The 21,851-nt window shown below is 43.1% G+C and overlaps 1 protein-coding gene across 2 annotated transcripts in view; it reads right to left on the reverse strand.

Moving 5' to 3' along the window:
- Nucleotides 1–2,010: 2,010 nt before the first annotated feature.
- The window catches only part of lrmda (leucine rich melanocyte differentiation associated), a 331,833-nt gene continuing 311,992 nt past the window's right edge, over nt 2,011–21,851 (reverse strand). The window contains exon 6 of one of the 2 annotated variants that reach the window (XM_054798059.1): nt 2,011–2,775. In XM_054798059.1, coding sequence (XP_054654034.1) covers nt 2,497–2,775 — 279 coding nt within the window. In that variant the 3' untranslated portion in view covers nt 2,011–2,496. The remainder of the gene's footprint in view (nt 2,776–21,851) is intronic. The other variant, XM_054798060.1, reaches the window with a different exon arrangement.

The following is a 21,851-nucleotide window of genomic DNA, read 5'->3' on the forward strand; positions in this document are numbered from 1 at the left end:
GGAGCTTCGAACCGCACGTCAAGCATATGTCACGCCGCCGTCCATCCCATCCGAGATGCGTTTTGCGCTCCATCCGGCGTGGCAGCTCGCGAACGCGGCGTTTGACGAGGATGGGAAGTGACACCCACCAAACTCGGTGCGTCCCCCAGCCAGCTCCGGTGGCTCAGCGCCTGTCAATTCCAGCTCCGTCACTCGCACTGGCTCAATGGCAGCGCCCGTGACACATGTCACAAACTTTTAAATGTCTGCTCTTTTCAGCAGGATGGCTGGGCGTGCACTGCAGCCAGGGGAAGGATGACATTTGTATGGTGTGTGTGTGTGTGAGTGTGTGTGAGTGTGTGTGTGTGTGTGAGTGTGTGTGTGTTGTGGCTCTCTTCTTCCTGCCTCCTCAGGCTGTCAGGCCCAGTTTCCTCTGCGTATATCAAAACACAGACAAATAAACCTTGTCATTTTGAAACGCCGCCACTAGTGACCACGCTCCTGAACGACATGTCAGCTGGAATATGGTCACACACACACACACACACACACACACACACACACACACACACACTCCTGTGGAAGTTGTTCTGGCATGCGGCACACGAGGCTGCAGTGGTTACAAACTGAAGAGACACCGAGTGCGTGATCTCTGACATTTCCATCTACCGTCTCGTAGTGGCGTACCGTGGCCTGCCAGCGCCCGGGGCCAGACAAGCATTTGGGGGCCCCCAACCTTTATGGAGATGAGAAACATGGCGGTCAGAATGACTCGGACCTGCGTGAGCACGTCATGTTTGTCCAATCGCACAACAAACATGTAATGTCAGGCTGCAAAGAAATCAAAATCAGACTGCAAGGATCCAGCAAGACTCCTCTCAGACGAACACATTGTGTTTGTTGCATCACATAACAGTCTGTCCATTCACACACAAAGTGTAGTTGGTCAGTCTAAGAGGGAGATCTGTACCGTCCTCCAAAGCGAGGACCAGGCACCTCTTTATCTGAGCCAATCAAAAGCTATTAATGAACTCACGACGAGCTTGTCGAGCCACTGGACCTTGCAGGAGGTCATTACTCAATACAACAGTCTGACTCACGGCTTCATCTTACAAACAACATTAAAGTCATCACACAGCAACTAAACACTCAAACGTTATACCTCACAAATACAGAAACATGTATCAATACACGTTTTATATGGAATAAAACCCAACATTGTAAAGTCTTCCCTTAATGCATTTCGGTTGCGAAAACCATTTCATCGGAGGAGAGCATACTTGCTGCTTCTGTCCTCCAGATGAAGCCAGACGACCAAAAGACGGGGAAACGGTGACGGTGGTGTCATTTCAGCGGCCCAATGATTGCCTTGCTCAGACGCAATGTATTATGGGAAACCTTTTCTTCATCTTAAAGCCACATTGGGACATGTTCCGATGTTTGTACGTACACCTTTTGAGTATGAAGTTGCTGAATTTAGTGCTGTCGCTGAAGTGCCTTTAAAAGATGACTGTTATGTTCTTATATTGCGTACTTGCAATGACCTCCACTTTCAACCAACGCGTTGACAAGCTCGTTGTAAGCGCGTGATGCTCGTGTTTGGCTCCTGCCAAAGAAAAAGCCACCGCTTTCTCACTGACTCACGAGCGGCACAAACAAGCAGTGGTAATTCTGAAGAGTTAGGCTCAGGCTCATGTTTGTCGCATCATAAACCGTCTGTCCATTCTCTCACACCCAAAATGTTCCGATGCATCATTTGATGTAAGTCTTGTCTTTGACCGACATGCCCGACAAACAACATCTGCTTGACGGTCATGCGGTCGCGAAGAAGCATCGGACATGAAGACTCTAGACGATCGCTTTTCATGAACGCTGCGCTAATGAATGTTTACATTGAAGCGCTTGGGTCGTGTCGGTAATGAGCGTACGTATGGCAACGTTGGCAGGATGCCTGGTGTTTGTAAACCTCATGTGGTGTTAATAAGGTACAGCTCATATAAAAAGGTTTGATGGTTCAGGTCCAATCAATCACTGCATACAGAAAACAGACATAAAGACGACTAATAGATTTTTTTAATGGATAAAATTGATTTAAAAGACAAAAATATCTATTTTACATTTTGGAAATGATTGCTTGTATCACAATTATCTTAAATGTAAACACAATGTAAAGAGCAGGGTGCTAATGCTAAATGATAAAGAGAGAAACACGCAATGTCAGATCTGAACAAAGATAAGCAAACATTTCATAAACAATTTTTTGTTTACAATTTGTATCATGTGGTCAGGCAAAACAGGAGACATTTTCTTTGCTCTACACTCGAAATAAGGAAGAGCCACTGAGTTCCAATTGCAGTGTTTTATATCGTGTGTGTGTGTGTGTGTGTGTGTGTGTGTGTGTAGGATGTGTCCATGTCAGGGCTCAGGTGTGTGACCGTCACCCTTTCACCCTTGATTAGTGGCAGCAGTGGATGGGTGATCCATCATGGCTGTCAGAGACACGCAATAGGTTGTTTGTCACTCTGTGTGTGTGTGTGTATGTGTGCGTGTGTGTATGTGTGCGTGTGTGCAAGTAATGCTGAGGGGATGTCTTACAGAAGACACAAAGTCAACAGCAAATATATTGACTGAACTGCAATATCGCCGGCTAATTTCAATAAATAGTGTCGTCATATGGCTTTCCGTGCGTGTGCCGTCCTGTGGTGTTCCTGCCACATCAGAGCTGGTCGTTCTGGATGAATCTGTTGCCTTCGGAATGTTTGCCGTAGTAGACGTAGCGGCACTTGGCGAAGACGCCTGGAAACACAACAGGGATGGATTGAAGAGTGCAGTTTTTGAAGGCGGAGGATTCTTGTTTGTCATCACAGACGATGCAGTCAACAACGGAAGCTAACCCCGATGCTAGCCCCTAACCCTGCATTACCACACAGCTATGTGAAAAATGAACAAATGTCTGACTGGGAAGGACATAGGGACCCCCCACCCCCACCACCACAAGGACGATGCAAGGCCGAGGCGGGTCAAGAGTTCACAGGTTAATGCATTTAACGGTCTTATAAAACACATGACATCATATTAACAAGATGCACTCATGTTTTATGTCACTTGCTCCTTGCAAAAAATGTTTGAACTCCACTTTACTGCACCCTTGAAAAATGACTTTAGATGCGACAAAAAATAAAAAATGAAATAAATGACTTCGTTTGGAAAACTTCAAGTCGATGGAGAGCATGTTTTTTTCTTGCCGTGGAGGAATGAAAGTGTAAAAATCATACAGGAAAGAGTCAAGAGGCCGCATGCTCACTGACTTCCATCCATCATTCCGCCACGGATTCCACTTCTTAAATGCCAAAATGGAGGAGGTGAACACCTGTGCTGGTGCACAAGTTAGTGCTCATGCAAATTAGGATTATTTCAAGGGATTCCAATTAGTACAACACAAACAAAGTAACTAACTGACAAAAGTCCTAAAGGAAAACCACAGGAAGAAAGGGGAAGTAAAAACATTTACTTTCATGTAAAAAACATAAAATATGTATTTTCTATACGTTTTTGGGGGGGTGACAAGTTTGTTTTTCACATTTTCTAACTTTTTTCAGTTCATTGTAGAAACTTGGCCACACGGTGGTCTAGTGGTTAACACGTTGGCCAATACAGGAGCAGCCTGGAGATGGGAAGATTCTCCCCTGGGCATTTCTGTGTGGAGTTTGCATGTTCTCCCCGTGTGTGTGGGTTTTCTCCGGGTACTCCGGCTTCCTCCCATGCAGGTGAGGTTAATTGGCGACTCTAAATTGTCCATAGGTATGAATGTGAGTGTGAATGCTTGTTTGTCTATATGTGCCTTGCGATTGACTGGCCACCAGTCCAGGGTGTACCCCGCCTGTTGCCCGAAGTCAGCTGGGATAGGCTCCAGCATGCCCCCGGTATAGAAAATGGATGGATGGATGTAGAAACTTTTTTTTTCCAGATTGTTTTATTATCTGGAAAAACAATAAAAAATGATTTGGATAGATTTTTCCATTGTATTGTTTTTTTTTACTGTATTTTCCAGGTGTATTTAGAAGGTGGGAAACAGGTTTTCTATGACATAACTACCAGAATATTCCTACTAAGTCGGGTCTGGAACCAATCAACCGCCATAAACGAGGGATTTTGTGTATAATGTAATGTAAGTCTGGGGTTGTTTAGAGGAAAGTAACTAAAGTAATACAGAAGTAGCATAACTCACTAGAATTCAGAGAAAGTAATATTACTTTGCAAATGACCTTTTTGGAAGTAAATTACTCAGTACGGGTTATGAGTACCACATGACAGAAGTGTGGGAAATGTAACATAGCGGGGGGGGGGGGTTCGTCATTGTACCAAAAAAAAACAACAAAGATGGCCGATGGAGATTTCTGGTGGTTCTGAGAGGAAGCGGCGGTGGTTTCCTTGAGGGCCATTGAGTCTTCAGCCACACGCCACTGCTTGATGAAGTAGGTGGACGGGGGGGTGGGGGGTGGGGTGGGGGGGGTGGGGGGGGTGGGGTATCACCTCTCTCCAAACAAGGCAAGGACAAGCGGCATTAGCGCCGTCACTGATCCTCTGACAGGAGAACAGATACGCCTTTCGCCAAGCTTTTTAAAATCGACATCAAGTGCATTACATGGGGAAGAGGGGAAGGAGGGCCTGGCTGGGGAGGTGGCGTCGCTTGGGGGCTGTGGGGGTGGGGGCTGCTCCTAGTACAATCACGTAATCCAAAGAGACGCTGTCAAGGGCGGGGAGAGGATGGCGACTAAGTGACAGAAAGCAGAGACGGGGGACAGAGATACTGGTGCCATATTAGTGCCAAGCATATTCTGATGCCACCCTCATTTCTAAACCAACCTGACACCTCACACACACACACACACTTCATATATATCTATATATATGAAGTGTGCAGACAGATGTGCACACACCAGGCCCTGGCGGCATCAGTGGGTGTTCTTGTCAGGCTGCAGCGCCATGCAGCAGCAGCAGCAGCCCACAGGCCCGAGGACAAGCTCAGTCAATCCAAATCTGTACTTTGTAGTGGAGCGGCGCTCATTCCCCGCCCCGCCCCCCCAACCCCCGTCATAGCCCACATAGCTACTTGAGGTGATCCAAACACCGAAGTGTGAGAAGCTGTCACCTCCGATAAAATCCAGGACCGGCTCCGTGCCTCCTGTCCGCTTCCCTCGGTGTGTGAGCGGGGTATCGTACTACGTCGCTCGTCAGACTCGTGAGGAGGTTCCCAACTCCAGCTGCCGCACTTTGCCTGAGGACAGGTGCCATGGCTGGAGACGGGACTTGACACGGCAAGACCACGGGTGCCTTATGATCACAGGGGGAGCCCTTTTACATACCGTGGAGCCTCCGAGACAGAACACCATCCTTCCTGCATAGGCGACCTACAACTGTGGAAGCCGTTTCCCCACAGGAAACAGCGGGAATAGAAATGTGTTGTTTAGATGAACACATCTTGTTTTATTTACATTTTTATTTCAAAAATATTAGCACTGAAATGCAGCGATGAAGTACTTCCAGTTCTGGTTTTGGCTTTGTCGTCGGTTTGCGGAGTTTTGTAGTGATTATTCATTCATTCAGTGGCAGGGGTATGCTGGCCCCGCTGACTTTGGTCGGGAGGCGTGGCACACCATGGGTGCCAGCCAGTGGCAGGGCACATATAGACAAACAAAGATTCACACCTATGTAGTCTACAATTAACTGAACATGTGTAACGGATGCCAGCCTGTGAGGCTGGCATCTGTGAGGAGTTACAGCAGATGAACGGCTCACATGCAGCTACACGACTCTCAATGCTGCACTGTCGCGACGGTTCTTAAGGGTAAAGATGGTATTGTGACGTTGTAAGCATGACGAGGAGGAGCTCCATCAGAAATCTCTTTATCACAAAAACAAAACAGGCTACTGCCGGCCCAAGCATGCCAAAACAACATCAGCAAACTCACCCTCTTCGGTCCACACCTGCGCACAGGACTCATGGAAACGCGGCGGAAATCAGAAAACTCTTTAACACTACTCATAACTGCCAGGTCGCTACGTTTTATCACTGTGCTTTGTGTGTGTTCTGTCTTTCAGGGGCCGCCCCAAGGGAAGTTTTTCAGGTAAAACGGAAAAGTATTTTATGGTTTCAGCTTTTCATCCGCACGGAAACGGTGTTCTGGGTATCCGGAAACGCTGTTTTTTGAAAACGGCTTCCAGAGTGGAAAAATCCTGCAAAGTTGCCGTGTGGTTTCCGTGTAGACAAGCAAGCCGCTACTTTCTAATAACGATGATGTCGTCGTCACCCCTTCGCCAGAAGTGAGTGTCTGAATAATTCGACTGGCATGACTCACCCCAGTCGACATTTTCCTGATATTTTGTCGACTTGTGCTCCAAAACGACGCGCAAAAGTAATTCCACTTGGTCGTCCGTCCAGACAGGCTGGCCAAGCGGAAGACAACCGACTTCATGCGTTCTTTCTCTTATAGCTTTGCTGTAACGTGGTTCCGTCTGCGTGTCTCTTCACGTTACATCGTTTTAGTGGTCCGTTCCTGTCTGGATGCAACTACCGCGGCGCCCCGGTTAGCGTCCGCCCCCGTTAGCTAGGGTTGTGAACGATCAACCGATGCGACCGCATATCCGGTTTGACAAGCGAGAGATACGGTTGCATCCTCCTGGATTGAAAGAATGTATTGTAGGGATATGCAGCAGGTATCGCAAGACTAGCAACCAGTTTTTAAATAAAATAATGGCCCAAAATTGATATCAATATACACCAAATTAGATGTAGTTATTTACAGATGATTTTTGGATCGTTGCTGCCCGGTGGTTGGGGACCCCTGCCTGACAGCATGCTGGGGGGTATGATGCGCTCTTTTACACATTTGAAAATACTGTACGAATGCCACGTTTATACAACTGGCTTCTTTATTTGACAATGTAAGATTCACGTCTACATCGACAAATGGAATCGTTGAATCGTTTAGAATCAAATCGCACCAAATTGAATCGTATCGTTTGTAGGCTGTATCAAATTGTATCGTATCGTCCTGTTTTTAAAATACATCGTTTTTTTAATAGTTTTTGCGTATCTGGATGCGCATCGAATCCTCTACCGCAAAGAGATTTTCGTGCTTACCGTTAGCTTCTTTTTCAGTTCACTGTGAAAATTCACGGCAAAATTTTCCCTCGGTTTATGTACATTTTCCGGTTAGCGTACAATACAGCGCACGTCCTGTCGTGTTATCAATACACTGCATCCTGTGACCCCTAGAATGAATTAATGACGTATTTACTAATCCGACACAGTGTGGACGTGTTTTTTTTTTATCTGCAAAAAAGGGCCTAAGTTAAGGTATAATTCAGATATAAGATCCGACACCGAAACGCTTCCTATATCACAGTCTAGGAACGGAACTCGTTCATAACCCGAGGACCACCTGGCACCCCTTATTGAGGCTGCTCCTTCTTCTGGAATTCGTGCTGAAGTTCTGAACGAAATGCATGTCGACCCTTCCAATCCAGAAAATGTTTTTCAAATTCTGAATTTCATGACCACTTAAGAGGTCCAACTGTACTTAGAGTTCAGCCGTCAAAGACTGATGACCCACTGAGCTACCAGAGACTCCAGTAGACCCTACCTGGAGGGTAGATCTTCACAGATGAAGGAGCTAGAGAGGCGGAAGACCCCTGGAGCCTTCCCGCTCTGCTGAGCTCACCACTAATCCAAAGTCTGAAGGGATCCAGTTCTTGGACTGTTATGAGTGCTGATGCAACAAGAGAACAGAAGGACTAAATAAGAGAACAGTCTTCTTTTCTACTTGTTACATCCCAGCTCCATTTTCATTAAAAGGCTTTTGTGGTGCATAAAAACATCGTCCAACAAGTTCCCTTCACAGCGAGAGCTCGTGCTTATTACCACAGAAGATGGACAAAGACGGCAGACGGAAAGGAGCATCTAAACAACCTTTGGGACGCTACCTGATGAACTCATATTCCATGCCAAGTGCCAAAGTCATCCTCAGTGGATCGCAGGCCAAACAGTCCACTTTCACAAAACCATAACGCACAGCGGGGGCAGCGTTAAAGTGACGGAATAACAAAGTGACGGAGGAGTGCTAATGTCTGCTGAGGAACAGCCTGGCCTTTATGCCGCGTGTCACGCAACACCTGTGCTGGTTCTTCAAGGGAGTCACCGTCGTCTTGTCTTTATTAAAAAGGCACTCAAGTCGATAGCGTCGAATTGTTCTCTTGGCGAAGGCGCCAATAGTGTGCGTTCATCAAACAGAACATCAAACCGTACAGAGCATGCTTCCTCTCTATGGGGGCTCAAGCGAGCAGGACAAACCCCTACCAGGGTAATCCTGTATATTAGGAAATAACTGCAGGGCTATATGAGACTGACATCGCATTTACAGTAATACCTTGCTTAATTCTTTCCAAAAGGCCCAGAATGTACAAAAACTGGGGTAACTTTTCCCATAAGAAATAATGTAAATCCTATTATAGCAAAACCTTGGTTAGCATACGCCCCGTTTTCTGGTTAGCATACGATATGGCGCACATCTTGTTGTGTTATTAAAACACTGAATGAGTCCAAACTGTGTTCTTAAAGGAACCAGCAGCTAATGAACGCACGTAATTGGACACACCTATTCCGCCTATGAAAACACCCCCAAGAAGCGCCAACAAGGTTTAGTGGTTTTCTATCCATGCTTTTTCTTTCTTTATTGCAACACTATGCGGCTAAAATCATTTAATTTTTATCCTAATTTATTCAAATTTGTATTTTTATTAATTAATTTATTTATTCTCTTAAAATCAAACCTTTTTTTTGTTAGAATATGACTTTTTTTCTCTTCATGTTTGGCTTTATTCTTGTAAAATTACAGCTGTTTTTTGATGTAATTGGAATCCCTTCAACTTTTTTCTTGGAAATTTTGTTCTCATAGCTATGACTTTATTCCCATAATATTTTAACTTTATTCTCGTAACTACTTTTTCCACAACCTATTTTCTCAAAATGAAAACTTTATTTGTTTTTTTGTTTCTCATAATAGTGCAACTTTTTCAAAATAAGGTACTTTTTCTTCCTTTATTTCAACTCTATGACATATTTTTAATTTTAATCCACACAATATGACAAGATTGGTCTCGTAAAATGGTGACTACAAGACAACTTTTTTCTCTTAATATTTTTTTTTCAACTTTCAACCTTTTTCTTGTAAATGTTCATCTCATATTTAGGACTTTATTCCCAATATATTTTCAATTTATTCTCGTAACATTACAACTTTTTCCACAACCTGGATTTTATTTGTTTGTTTCTTAGAATATTACAGTTTATTCTTGCAAAATGATGACTTTTTTCATTAGATTACAACAGCTTTTCTTTTTTTACTTTTATTGTTATATTATATTTTTAGAATGTGCCGCAGACCAATGACAAAAAACAGCTGCGGCTCGCCAATGGCCCCCAGACTGCTCTTTGGACACCCCTGATGGAACCTGTCGTTTTGAACACCGACGCCTCCTGCATGAAGACTAATAGAACGACTGCGTGCTGTTTGACATTTAAAGCGAGCAGTTCATTAAAAGGCCCACAAAATGATGGCGAGATAAGAGAAAGTCAGAGAGGAGAGCGAGGCAGAGAGGCTTTAATGATTGTTCCCCTGCATACAATCAGCGTGACTCTTTTTCAAGGGCCATCAATATGTCACAGACAGACACATCCGACGGATGTAGCTTTTAACATCAAGGTTATCTATTCTTGGCATGAATCCACTCGCTGTCTCCTTTTCACGTCCTATAACTTATTCCCCTCTCGGGCCTGTCTCTGCTGGAATCTCTTATTTTGCCCTCCATTCTTCCACCGATTGATATTACTTATTCCTGCACAAGACCACCCTTGCATTTTGGCCACTTAGCCAACAGTGCCATCAGGGCTGCCATCCATCAGGCGGGAAAAAAACGCAATTGACCGAGTGAGGGAAAAAGCCAATTAACAAGGCAATTACACTTTGGGTATTATCTCCCAGGAGTGGGGGAAAAAAGGTGGTGTGCAAGTGGGCGGGGCCCAGATGGGGTGGGGGGTGGGTTGATGTAAGAGTGACTTATGAGCTTAAAGTGCTGTTCATAGGCCTTTTATTGTGCTAACAGTCCCTCTGTATGTGTCCTTTTTAATAGCTTTTTATTATTCATTATATGAAATTATTCTTATTATATTTATTCTAGCTTTGTTTATTTGATTTGATGATTTCCTACATACCGTAATCCTTCGTTAATTGCGGTTAACTGGATCCAGACCCGACAGTGATTAGTGAATTTCTGTAAAGTTGGATGAAATCAAATATTTTAGCAGTTACAGCATAGAAACTTTCTCAATATGCTTTTTTTAAAAACATTATTAGAGCCCTCCAGACATGAAATAACAGCCCTAGAGTCAGATTTCCACTCATATGACCCAATATCGTAGACGTGATAAGAGAAAATAAGACATATGAGACATAATATAGACTCACATGCTGGCATTTACTTCCTGTTTCTGTGCAGTACTTCCTGCGGTGGCTATTGTCTCATCAGCGTAACATTATTGACACCTACTGACCAGTGTAGAATATGTATATATTTTTAGTAACAGGCCATTTTCAATCACGAAATAGGAAGTGCAAAGTGGTGAGGGATTTTAAGAAGGGGGGCTGGAGGGCGTGTTCCAACTATCATGGGGTCACACTCCTCAGACTTCCTGGTAAGGTCCATTCAGGGTTTCTGGAGAGGAGGGCCACTGGATAGTTGCATCCTGGATTCAGGAGGAGCAGTGTGGTTTTTGTCCTGGTCGTGGACCTGTGGACCAAATCTACACTCTCAGCAGGGTCCTTGAGCCCATTGTGGTGACCAGGGAGCTGAGCCAAAAGGCAAAACTCTCAATTTACCGCTTGATCTACGTTCCTACCCTCACCTATGGTCATGAGCTTTAGGTAGAGACCGTAGGGTGGGTGGGCTCTCCCTTAGAGATAAGGTGAGAAGCACTGTCATCCGGAGTAGAACTGCTGCTCCTCTGCATTGCACGTCCAACTGGTAGGCCTCAGGGAAGACCCAGCAACGTTGGAGAGACTATGTCTCTCAACTGGCCTGGGAACGCCTCGGGATCGACTGGGAAGAGCTGGTCAAAGTGGCTGGGGAGAGGGAGGCGTCTGCCCCCGCCAGATGGAGGGATGCTATTTCATGCTAAAAATGTGTTTCCAGGGCAGACGTGTGTAACCAGCCAACTGTTGCTAGGCAGAATTTGTTCACCAAATCCAAAAAAAAAAAAGTAAGCGTAGCAGAAAAAGGACAGGGAGCGTTGAAGTAAACAAAGGTCGTATGACAAGTTGAATGATGTGTTGCTATCATGTCTCTGCTATGAGGAATACTGTACTGTACTGTGTACACCCTGCCTTGCAAATGGTGAGAGCAAACATGGCTGCCGCTGTTGAGTAAAGCAGCATCACGACGCGCCTGTTATGTTGTTTTAATGATGCGCATGCTCCACTGTAGAGCACTTCATCATTTTAACAGCTGAGGTGACATCTGTCTCCCTGGCGGGGGACTCAAACAAAACTCCCCAGTGCAACTTTGTGAAATAAAGTGACATTTACCCTCCTCCAATAAAAAATATTTAGTCCATTAAACACAAATAGCTGTCGTCATGATGCATGCCCGTCCCCCCGTGCCCCCGCCCGCACGCGCTCGGGCCAGCTCCGCTTCCCCGACTGTTTACTGCGGCCACAACAACTGCAGCGACTGCATGTTCTCAACTTCAGCGTATTGATTAAACTTTTAAATAGCTGCCATATAACCCTGGGACATCAGGGAGATTAATTTGCGTCAATGTTCATCTGTAATTCATTAGCCATTTATACTCTCCACATCCACACAGGCTATCAGGGAAATGTGGGCCATTTTTCACCCAGCAGAAGCCGGAGAGCCGAAAGTGGAGAGGGAGGGCTGCTGTGTGTGGGCGTTAGCAGAGAGGGCCTGACGACGATGGAGGAACACCATGATGCAGTGCAATCGCACACCACCGCAAACTCCAACCACAAGCTAAACATGTGTTATATTATTATATAGCTTACTCCCTGACAGACTTTACTCCACGTCAGAGAATGCCAGGATTTTATTTGGGGTAATGTTTTTATTGTATTTGTACAAAAGCATTTTTATAATCACATTAAATATGTTTTTACATTTTTATTATTTTTTAATATGTTTGTATTATATTATTTCCTCCTAAATACATGGGAACAGGCAGAAAGTCCCAGGCATTTATTAGTCGTATTGTTTTATTGTTTTATTTGTATTAAAAAATATATGGATAATGATAATGATGATCCATATATTTGTATTATTTTTACTTTTTTGTAGGATTTTACCATAAATAAATGTGTGTGATATAATACTTTTAAATAATTATTAATTAATAATTTATAAAATAAATACATAAATAATACATTTTACCCAAAAAATATGACTGATAATGAATAAAATCATATGTCTTATTTTTTTATTTAATTTTTTTTTAGCATTTTTATGGAAAGTACTCAAAACCAAAGACTTGCTCATCTTGTATTTTTTTTTTTATTATTTTTTAAAAATTATTTTATTATTTTATTTTTTTAATTATTTTATTATTATTATTATTTTTTTAATTATTTTTGTACTATTTTTTTTTTATTAACATTTTTCTGGAAAGTACTCAAAACCAAAGACTCACTCATCTTGTCAGCGGACATATTTTGTTTTATTTCCCATCCTTTGTTCTCAGTCAGAGTTGTTTTTTAGGAGGTTCCACTCCAGAAATCATTCTCTCTTTAAACTTCACTGCTGATGTCATCTTTCCGTGCGCCATGTCAGCTCTGTAGGTAGTGTTCCTTGTGGTGATGACGTCTCACAGCAAAGCTAATAAAGTCTATTGCACGGTGACTAATTGAGGCCATATTTGAGAAAATATGGCCTCAAGTCCTCTTTCGCCACTTAAATTTCGCAGATTCACTCCATCACGGTTTTTCCAAAATATAATCATTATCAGACCATATTATTACTCCAAAAATATGCTCATTTTATATACTTTTGGCCGAAATGAAGCATTTTCAGGCATAAAAATGGCTAAATGAAGTCAAATACAAATACAGTAGTACCTCGCATAACATAAACCTCCTTTTACATAAATTCCACTGAACATAAAGAATTTATGTAAAGAAAGTCCATATAACATAAAGCATCAAGTCAGTGCAAGTCTTTTTTTTTTCAATCAACTTTATTAATGCCTCAAGTTGGTGCAAGTTCAGACTAACACTTGGTGAAGCCTTCTGACGCATCACGCTCTCATCTCATTGGCTGATTTTCGAGGCACTGCCTATGCTCTCATCTCATTGGCTGACTTATCCAGCACGTACGTGAGTTTGTGTGAGAGACAGGCTTCTCCCTTCAACCTCCTTCCTCTTCGTAGTCCCCCTGAAACTAACTTAAACAATTAAGTTAAGTTACAAATTAAAATTTTGCACACAGCATTATCGTGTAGTGTGTGTGCGTTTGTCTGTGACTCAAAGAGTCTAAGAGTCAGCCGGTCTGACTCTTAGACTCTTTGAGTCGCGTTTCGACTCAGGCTAGTCCTCCTCCTCCTTCCTGCCTCCACTTGCGCTCCTGATCAAGACATCTCGTGAACGGTAGGATTGTTTTTGTTTTTCAGTTTCATTCATCTACAGTAATCTTATTTATTACCTTATTTTATATTGGAATGTTACTCGACTATGTTTATGCTAATGTTTTCTTATATTTTCCCACCATATTTGGTGGACTTTGAATATTTTGAAGTGCCAAAGGGGTGAGTTTGGGAAGATCTTGGAACGGATTAGGCTATTAACATGTATTTTAAGCTTCGTATAACATAAAAACCACATAACATAAAGGTTCTCGGAACGGATTATTTACGTTGTAGGGACGTCTACTGTATAAGGCATTCAGAGGATGCATTCAAAGACGTTGTGATGATATGTAGTATTCAACACTGGTCACTAGGTGTCGGTAATGTTACACTGATGAGGCAATAGCCACCACAGGAAGTGCAGAATAGGAATAAAAAAAAAAAGAACAACAGCTATAGGGGTGTCAGCTGAGGCTCCAGCATACCCCCACGACCCTAGTTAGGACAAGCGGCATGGCAAATGAATGAATGACTAAATAACACAGTAGTCCCTCACCTATTTGCACTTCAAATTTAGTGGCTTTTTCCAAAATATATTATACTATACGAATATACGAACTCTAACCCTCACCCTAACCCTAATCATACGTTTTTTGGTGGAATATGGCCTACTATTAGTCAAGAATATGCTTATTTAAGCAAATTGTACTTTTTTGCCTAAATTTAACATAAAAATGGCTAAATGAAGTGAAAATAAAAATAAAATAGTTGTGAGAACATTTCTGTGTGGAGTTTGCATGTTCTCCCCGTGTTCTCCCCACATTCCAAAAACATGCATGTTAGCTTCATTGGTGACTCTAAATGGTCCATAGGTATGAATGTGAGTGTTTGTCTATATGTGCCCTGCCATTGGCTGGACACCAGTCCAGGGTGTACCCCGCCTGTCGCCCGAAGTCAGCTGGGATAGGCTCCAGCATGCCCCCGTGATACTAAAAGAGGAGAAGTGGTATAGAAAATGGATGGATGGATAGTTGTGATGATAGGTAGTATTCTACCCTGGTCACTAGGTGCCAGTAATGTGACATCAATGAGACAGTAGTCACTGCTGGAAGTACAGAACAGGAAGTAAAAAAAACTAGGAACACTTTCAATGATAACGTGTATAAGTCTATAGTATGTCTTATTTATGTCTTATTTTCTCTTATTATGTCTACTATATTGGGTAATAGGAGTGTAAAGGTGACTATAGGGGTGTTATTTCATGCCTAGAGGGCTCTACTAATGTTAAAAAGTGTATTTAGATGGTCGTAAACAGGTTTTCTATTTATAAATAAGGAATCCTACTTTGCGGAAATTCCCTTTTCTGGAACCAATTAAGCAACTAATAAATTAGGGATTCTGTAGTGAACAAAACTAAGCATTATTGTCTTTGTTAATGCAGGATTTATAGTGCAGCTGTTGGACTTTGGTGTATGTTAATGACGTACAAGCAGTCTAAGCAGGTATGATTTGATGGTTTATGTACGTAACGCGACACGCCGACATTGTCAGCTGACTAAATGGCCATAATCAAACACTTTAAAATGGAGGTTGGCATGACTCACTGATGGCTGCATTACATTTCCAAGCAGATAAACGCCTATCAGCCGTTGTACTTCCAGCCCACGAGGACGAGAAGGAAATTGAATTCCGGGGCACATAAATTTTGACTGAAGTATGATATTACTTCTGTGTGTGTGTGTGAGAGAGAGAGTAGAAGTGGGAGGGGGTTCTAATGAGAAAAATATATAGTGAAATTAATTTTAGTGACATTTATTCTACACAGAGCCGGGAGAGACAGTGGTTACAGTAGCTCTGGCTAGCGGAGATAAGACGACGGTGCTTTAAGGCGAGGATGGAGTTTCCTTGGATCGTCTTTTACCAGGCAGACGCTGTCATCGAGTAACTTTCATGGTAAAGAATTGGCCAAACTCCCCTGTCAGCACAACAATGGCAATTATTTACCGTCGGAGCGGGTGAAAGACATTGTCTACCCTTAAGGGCGCTCGAAGACACTAATGACGCCACTAATCACCTGCGCTCATTTTCTCCGTCAACATGTGGATCTGAAATCGCCGCGCGGGGGGGCGGGGCGTGACACTGATCGATTGTGTTCTTCATTAGGCCCTGGATTTCTAATTAAAAGAAAAGCTACAGATAAGTGTTTCAAACCTCTGACCACGACGGAAAAAGTGAAAATAGCAATTAGAGCCTCGGCGGCGCTCGGTAATGTCGCCGTTAATAAGGGGCTGCTCCATGAAGGTTTAATCACTGGGACAGGATTCAATAACAAAAGAGCGTAATATTAATCACCAGAGAGTGATAACTTCACTGTTCATCTCTTTGACATTGGAGGAAGGGATGAATTAATGATGCTCTCCATCTGAACACATTAAATAATAATTATCAGGCAAAACAGCATGAAAGGGACTGCATAATGAACCCCATTGTCAGGTCAATTACAAGCACATAAAAGTGTTGAAAGGGAGGAAGCTTGTTAGTCCGCCGCCACGGCGCAAGGACACGAGTGGCCTCGGTGGAAGACGAGAAGAATATCACTCGGAGGGCAGCGAAAACGCATCTCGGCGGAACACGCCCACAGCGGCGAGGCAGCAAGCGTGCGACGCATTGCAAATTGGCTCGCCCAAAGACAAATGACGTGACAATGACAGTGTTTTGTTGGCCGCCGAGCAATGTCAGTCGCTAAGAGCCGCGTTAACTAAACCGCACACGCCGCGATGGACTTCACGCCTCGTCGCACAAAATAGCACCTCGCCACCTGTCAGCGACCATTTCCATCAAGTCAAAAACAGAGACCAAAAAATTTAGTGCGGCGAGGTTTCGAACATGTGCGTGAAAATAGGAATTGATTTTGTACTTACGGCAAGTCCACATGAACACAAAATTACAAAAACAACCAGACAGACTCGAAGCAATCAACAAAGTCAAACCTGATGAACAAGTACATGCATGGGCGCCCAACCTGGACGTTTCTTACATGACGTTTCTTCCTGTTGTTTCTCCCATCCATCCATCCGTCCGTCCGTCCATCCATCCATCTTCTTCCACTTATCCAAGGTCGGGTCACGAGCGCAGCCCAGACTTCCCTCTCCTCGGCTACTTCGCCCAGCTCGTCCGGGCAGATGCCGGGGCGTTCCCAGGACAGTTGAGAGACTTGGTCTCTCCAATGTGTCCTCGGTCTTCCCCAAGGCCTCCTACCAGTCGGATGTGCCCTGGGAGGCGTCCGGGAGGCATCCTGACCAGAGGCTCGAGCCACCTCATCTGGCTCTTCTCGATGCGGAGGAGCAGCGCTTCTACTCCCAGTTTCTTTAGGATGACAGTCTCTAATGGAGAACCCAGCCACCCTACAGAGTAAACTCATTTTGGTCTGTTGTACCCGCCATCTTGTCCTTTCGATCACTACCCAAAGCTCATGACCATAGATGAGGGTAGGAACGTAGATCAACCGGTAAATTGAGAGCTTTGCCTTTCAGCTGAGCCTCTCTTCACCACAACAGACTGATGCAGAGTCTGCATCACTGCAGATGCCGCACCAATCCACCTGTCGTTCCATCCTTCCCTCACTCGTGAACAAGATCCCAAGGTACTGAAACTCCTCCACTCGAGGTGATCCGGAGATGCCACTCCACCCTTTCAGCACCCGGGCGAGGTGCTGATTCTCATCCCAGCCGCTTCATACTCGGCTGCGAACCGATCCAGTGAGAGGTGAAGATCACGGCCCGATGAAGCCAGCAGGACCACATCATCTGCAAAAAGCAGAGACCCAATCCTGCAGCCAACAAACCCGATCCCCTCAACGCCCTGGCTGGGCCTAGAAGCTCTGTCCATAAAAGTAATGAACAGAATTGGTGACAAGCTTTCCTCACTGGGAACAAGTCCGACTTATTACCGGCAATGCAAACCAAGCTCTGACACCTGTCATACAGGAAGCAGACCGCCTAAATTAGGTAGTCCTGTATCCCATAGTCCTGTTCATCCCACCAGTTAACAAAAACTAGCACCTTGTATAATAATCAAAGTAAACAGAAGGACTCACAAAGTCAAAGTCCTCGTTATGCTTGCTCTTGTACGAACCCAAGCCGTGCGACCGTTCCTTCTGGCGATTATTAATGATAAATGTCACGTTGCATAATAATAGAAAAATAAACTAAACCACTTGAAACAATCCACCAAATCGGTTCATGACCGACCATATGCACAGGGGCCCAACCTAGACACACTGACAATCAATGCCTTCGTTTCTCCCTCCAATTAACAAAAAGGACCAGCTTGCATGATACTAGAAATGAACAGAACCACTCAATAATCCACCAGACCAAAGGCCACTGCTTACTCATGCATGAACACATGCAAGGATGCCCGACCTCGACACATTGTTCAATCAATGCAATTGTTTTTGCCAGTTATTACCAAAAAGCACCACCTTGCATTACAAGAGAAATAACCAAAATGATTCAAAACAATCCAGAAAGGCAAAGCCTTAAGGTACGTCTGCGTATAAATACCACAAGGTACGTTGTGGTATTTTACTGTGCGTCTGCCATTGGTGGAGTTATTACTCCTGCATGCTTTTGCAGCTAAAACTTGTTTTGCAGCCACCCTTGCACCCTGGCAGGCTAACCTGCCCAACCCCAGTGCCCAGGGTATGGGTGGCTGTCATGCCTCAGTCATCCGCCACGCCTGCAGACATCAACCACTCCTCACTCCGCCACATCCTGGTCCTCAGAACCGCCCGGGCTGTCGGCATCCACACAGGGACCCCGTTATTAGAGTCATTTCGGCGTCCATTCTGACGCCTGTGAGGCACTTCTCTACTGTGGGCGCCCACTCCCCGCTTGTCCGACCGAATGCCTGGCCAGCCGGACAGTGATTGGACGTGACATGGCGGAGGAGAAGGGCAACAGAAATCGGAGCTGGCAGGGCGAGGCAGAGCAAGAGAGGAGGGCGGCTACGTTGGCCGGGGCCCTTGTGGCGTCCGGCGTGTGCCCATCAACACGGGTGAGCGTTAGCCAACAGCCACTTGTCACAATGATGGAAGGGCAGGATCACTCACGTCAAGGCTTCATCTGACTGGAAGATATCAATCTCGCGGCCTAATCCAAGAGGACATGTTAAAATATCCTTTAACATTTGCTGTCCCACCTCGCCTTTGTGTGTGTGTGTGTGTGTGTGTGTGTGTGTGTGTGTCCCTTCACAGCTGAAAATGTGTCCAACCACCATTGTTTGCTGGCACTTATTTTCACATGCCATTACCTCTGTCTCTGGCACTGACAGTCAAATTATGATGGACAAAATGATATTTACCGCAATTCTTGGAGACATTGTGACGTGTGTTACATTGGACGGAAGAAATATAGAAATAGAAGACAAGGACATATGGCTTTTGTTTGCTCAAGAATGTGGGGGTCCTGTAAATGAAATGATCTGCCACGCATCGTCTGCAGGATACTGTATCTACATAATCTTGTTATCATTCAAATCCAAATTTTCCAGAGACAATTTTCTACGATGTTCTACTAAAAATTAAGTATAATAACTTTATTGGTATATATCATAAATAAACAAAAATAAATAACACTATAATACATTTTAAATAACAATAATAATAACAATAAGGGGAAAATACAACATAATAAAAGAATAAAGAAGAAATATTGATATATGATTTATACTACTGTACTACTACTGCAGTTACTAACTGCTATTAAAAATAGTAATAATAATAATACACAAAATTGTAAAACAATAAAAAATACATATATTAGATTCATTTTTTATGTTACTATTTTATATCTTAGTGGAACAAATAATTTTTAAAAAACTATGAATATACAACATAAAATCATAGAAAAGCGTTATGGGTATTATTCATACAGTACTACTATTACTACTACTACTACTACTACTACTACTACTACTAATAATAATAATAAACATACATCTATAAAAATAAAAACATTTTTTTAGATTTTTTATACTACTATCTAAATGTAACTGATAATAATAATAACAATAATATAATAATAATAATGTTAAAATAAAACATTATAAAATCATACACAATCACTATGTGTATTATATACATACCACTATTACTACTACTATGAGTACTACTACTACTAATAATAATAATAATTACACAAAATTGTAAAATAATTTAAATAAATAATAAATAAAATAAAATAAATATTTTATTGTTGTTTTAATAATTATTATTATTATCACAATAAAAACTATGAAATAAAAAAAATATTTATACAATTCATACTACTACTAGTAGTAGTAATAATAACAATAATAATAATAATAATAATGATAAGGAGAAAATACACAATAATAAAATCATAAAATGATTCATATTATTTATACTACTAGTTTTACTACTACTACTACTACTACTAGTAGTACTACTACCACTAATAATAATAATACACAAAATTGTAAAATAGTTAAAAAGTATATTTAAAGAATGATATAAATACTTATATTGCTACTTATATTTATAAGATTAAATAATAATAATGCCTATGAATATTCTCATTCATCCGGGTAATTTGTTCTCAGTCCAGTTGCTATCGAGTCAATGCCCTGAGAAAAATAATAAATAATAATAAAAAAAGAATAATAATGAAACAATGCAATCACTGATAAGACAAATTAAGAAAAATAATACACATTTTTGGTATGCGTTGCACAAAATATGACATCCGCATTCCAGCAAGCACTTTAGTGACACGTATGGGGGTGGCATAGGCGTGGGTGGTGCGGTGGGGGGTGGGGGGTTGGGAGTTGAGTTCAATGCCTTGCACCTGAGCCTTGCCAAATGCAGGAATCGAACCCTTGGGCGGCATTCTTAACACCTCGTCCACGGCTGCCCGGCGGACTTTCAGACTTTTAAGTTGGCAAACCCAATCAAATATGAAATAATAAAGCATATCCCCGCTTCACATCACGCGGAGGAGGGCGGCCAGATGAAGGTGCGAGAGCATGATTAACTGTGGATCACCTTGTGAGGAATGATCGTGCCTCTTCTCCTCTCCATTTCCGTCTTCCTCCTTATCTCGCTCGCTTTACCCTTCCTCCCCTCAATGACACTCTTCGGACCATCCTCAGCCCCCCTCGCACTTCCCCCGACAGGCAGAATAATAACGCTCGTACATCACTGCCCCCGAAAAGCCCAATAACCTAAATCTTCACTTGCCACACACCCCGGGACTCAATTACTTTATTGACATGTAATCTTCATAAGGGGAGAAATATTGAGCATGTAAGGTCAGCTGGTTATGAAGACATATTATCATATTATCTGCATGAGGGTTGTAGGGGGCTCAGACCTGACAAAGCTAATTATAATGCTACATGTTTCAGAGCTCACAGCGTATTATCTGCTTGACTGCTTGGTTGAGTCCCAGCTGAGGTATGGCCGAGACGGGGATGAGATTTCGCAACTAATAGCGGGGCCCGGGATGTCTTCTCAGGGCACGGGAATTAATGAAGCCAAATATTATCGACTGCACATCACTGCAATAAGATCGCTGATTTGTCAGGACTGCCTTGTCATAGGCTAATGGCCTCCAGCGTACCGTGATGCATGCCAGCCAGGGAGGCTTTGTCCAAAGAAAAAACAGTAGAATATCCCAGAAGTCCCGATTTTCACTGGAAAAATATGCCTTTTCCATTTAAGGAAAAATGTGATGATAACCATAGAAGGCCTAATGGCAAGTCCACCGGCATGAAACCAACCAGAGAGCCCTTCAACTCGAAATTCAACCAAATCTTTTAAAATACAGTATGAGCAATGAGCGTTACGTTATGGTTTTTTGCGTGAGTGGCAAAAAGAGGCGATGACGCAAATGCAGACTAAAATAAGTCACTGTCACTGCAGTTTCAAGCCATGAAAACGGCCACAAGGTGGCAGAAGTGCATTTGATGAGAACTCGGCATGGATCTTTGACATGTACTTACACATTCAACAGCAAGGAGGACTTGGAAGAGCATGGAGGAGTGCAGCGTGCAGAAGGTTACGCCATTGTAGGAAAACCAACATGCGCACACATGTACGTGCGCACGCGTGCACACACATGGTTTAGTTCCAAATGTGAAAATTGTAAATAGTTCATGGTGT

Source organism: Dunckerocampus dactyliophorus, chromosome 14 (genome assembly GCF_027744805.1).
Source record: "Dunckerocampus dactyliophorus isolate RoL2022-P2 chromosome 14, RoL_Ddac_1.1, whole genome shotgun sequence".
Taxonomy (NCBI): Eukaryota; Metazoa; Chordata; class Actinopteri; order Syngnathiformes; family Syngnathidae; genus Dunckerocampus; species Dunckerocampus dactyliophorus.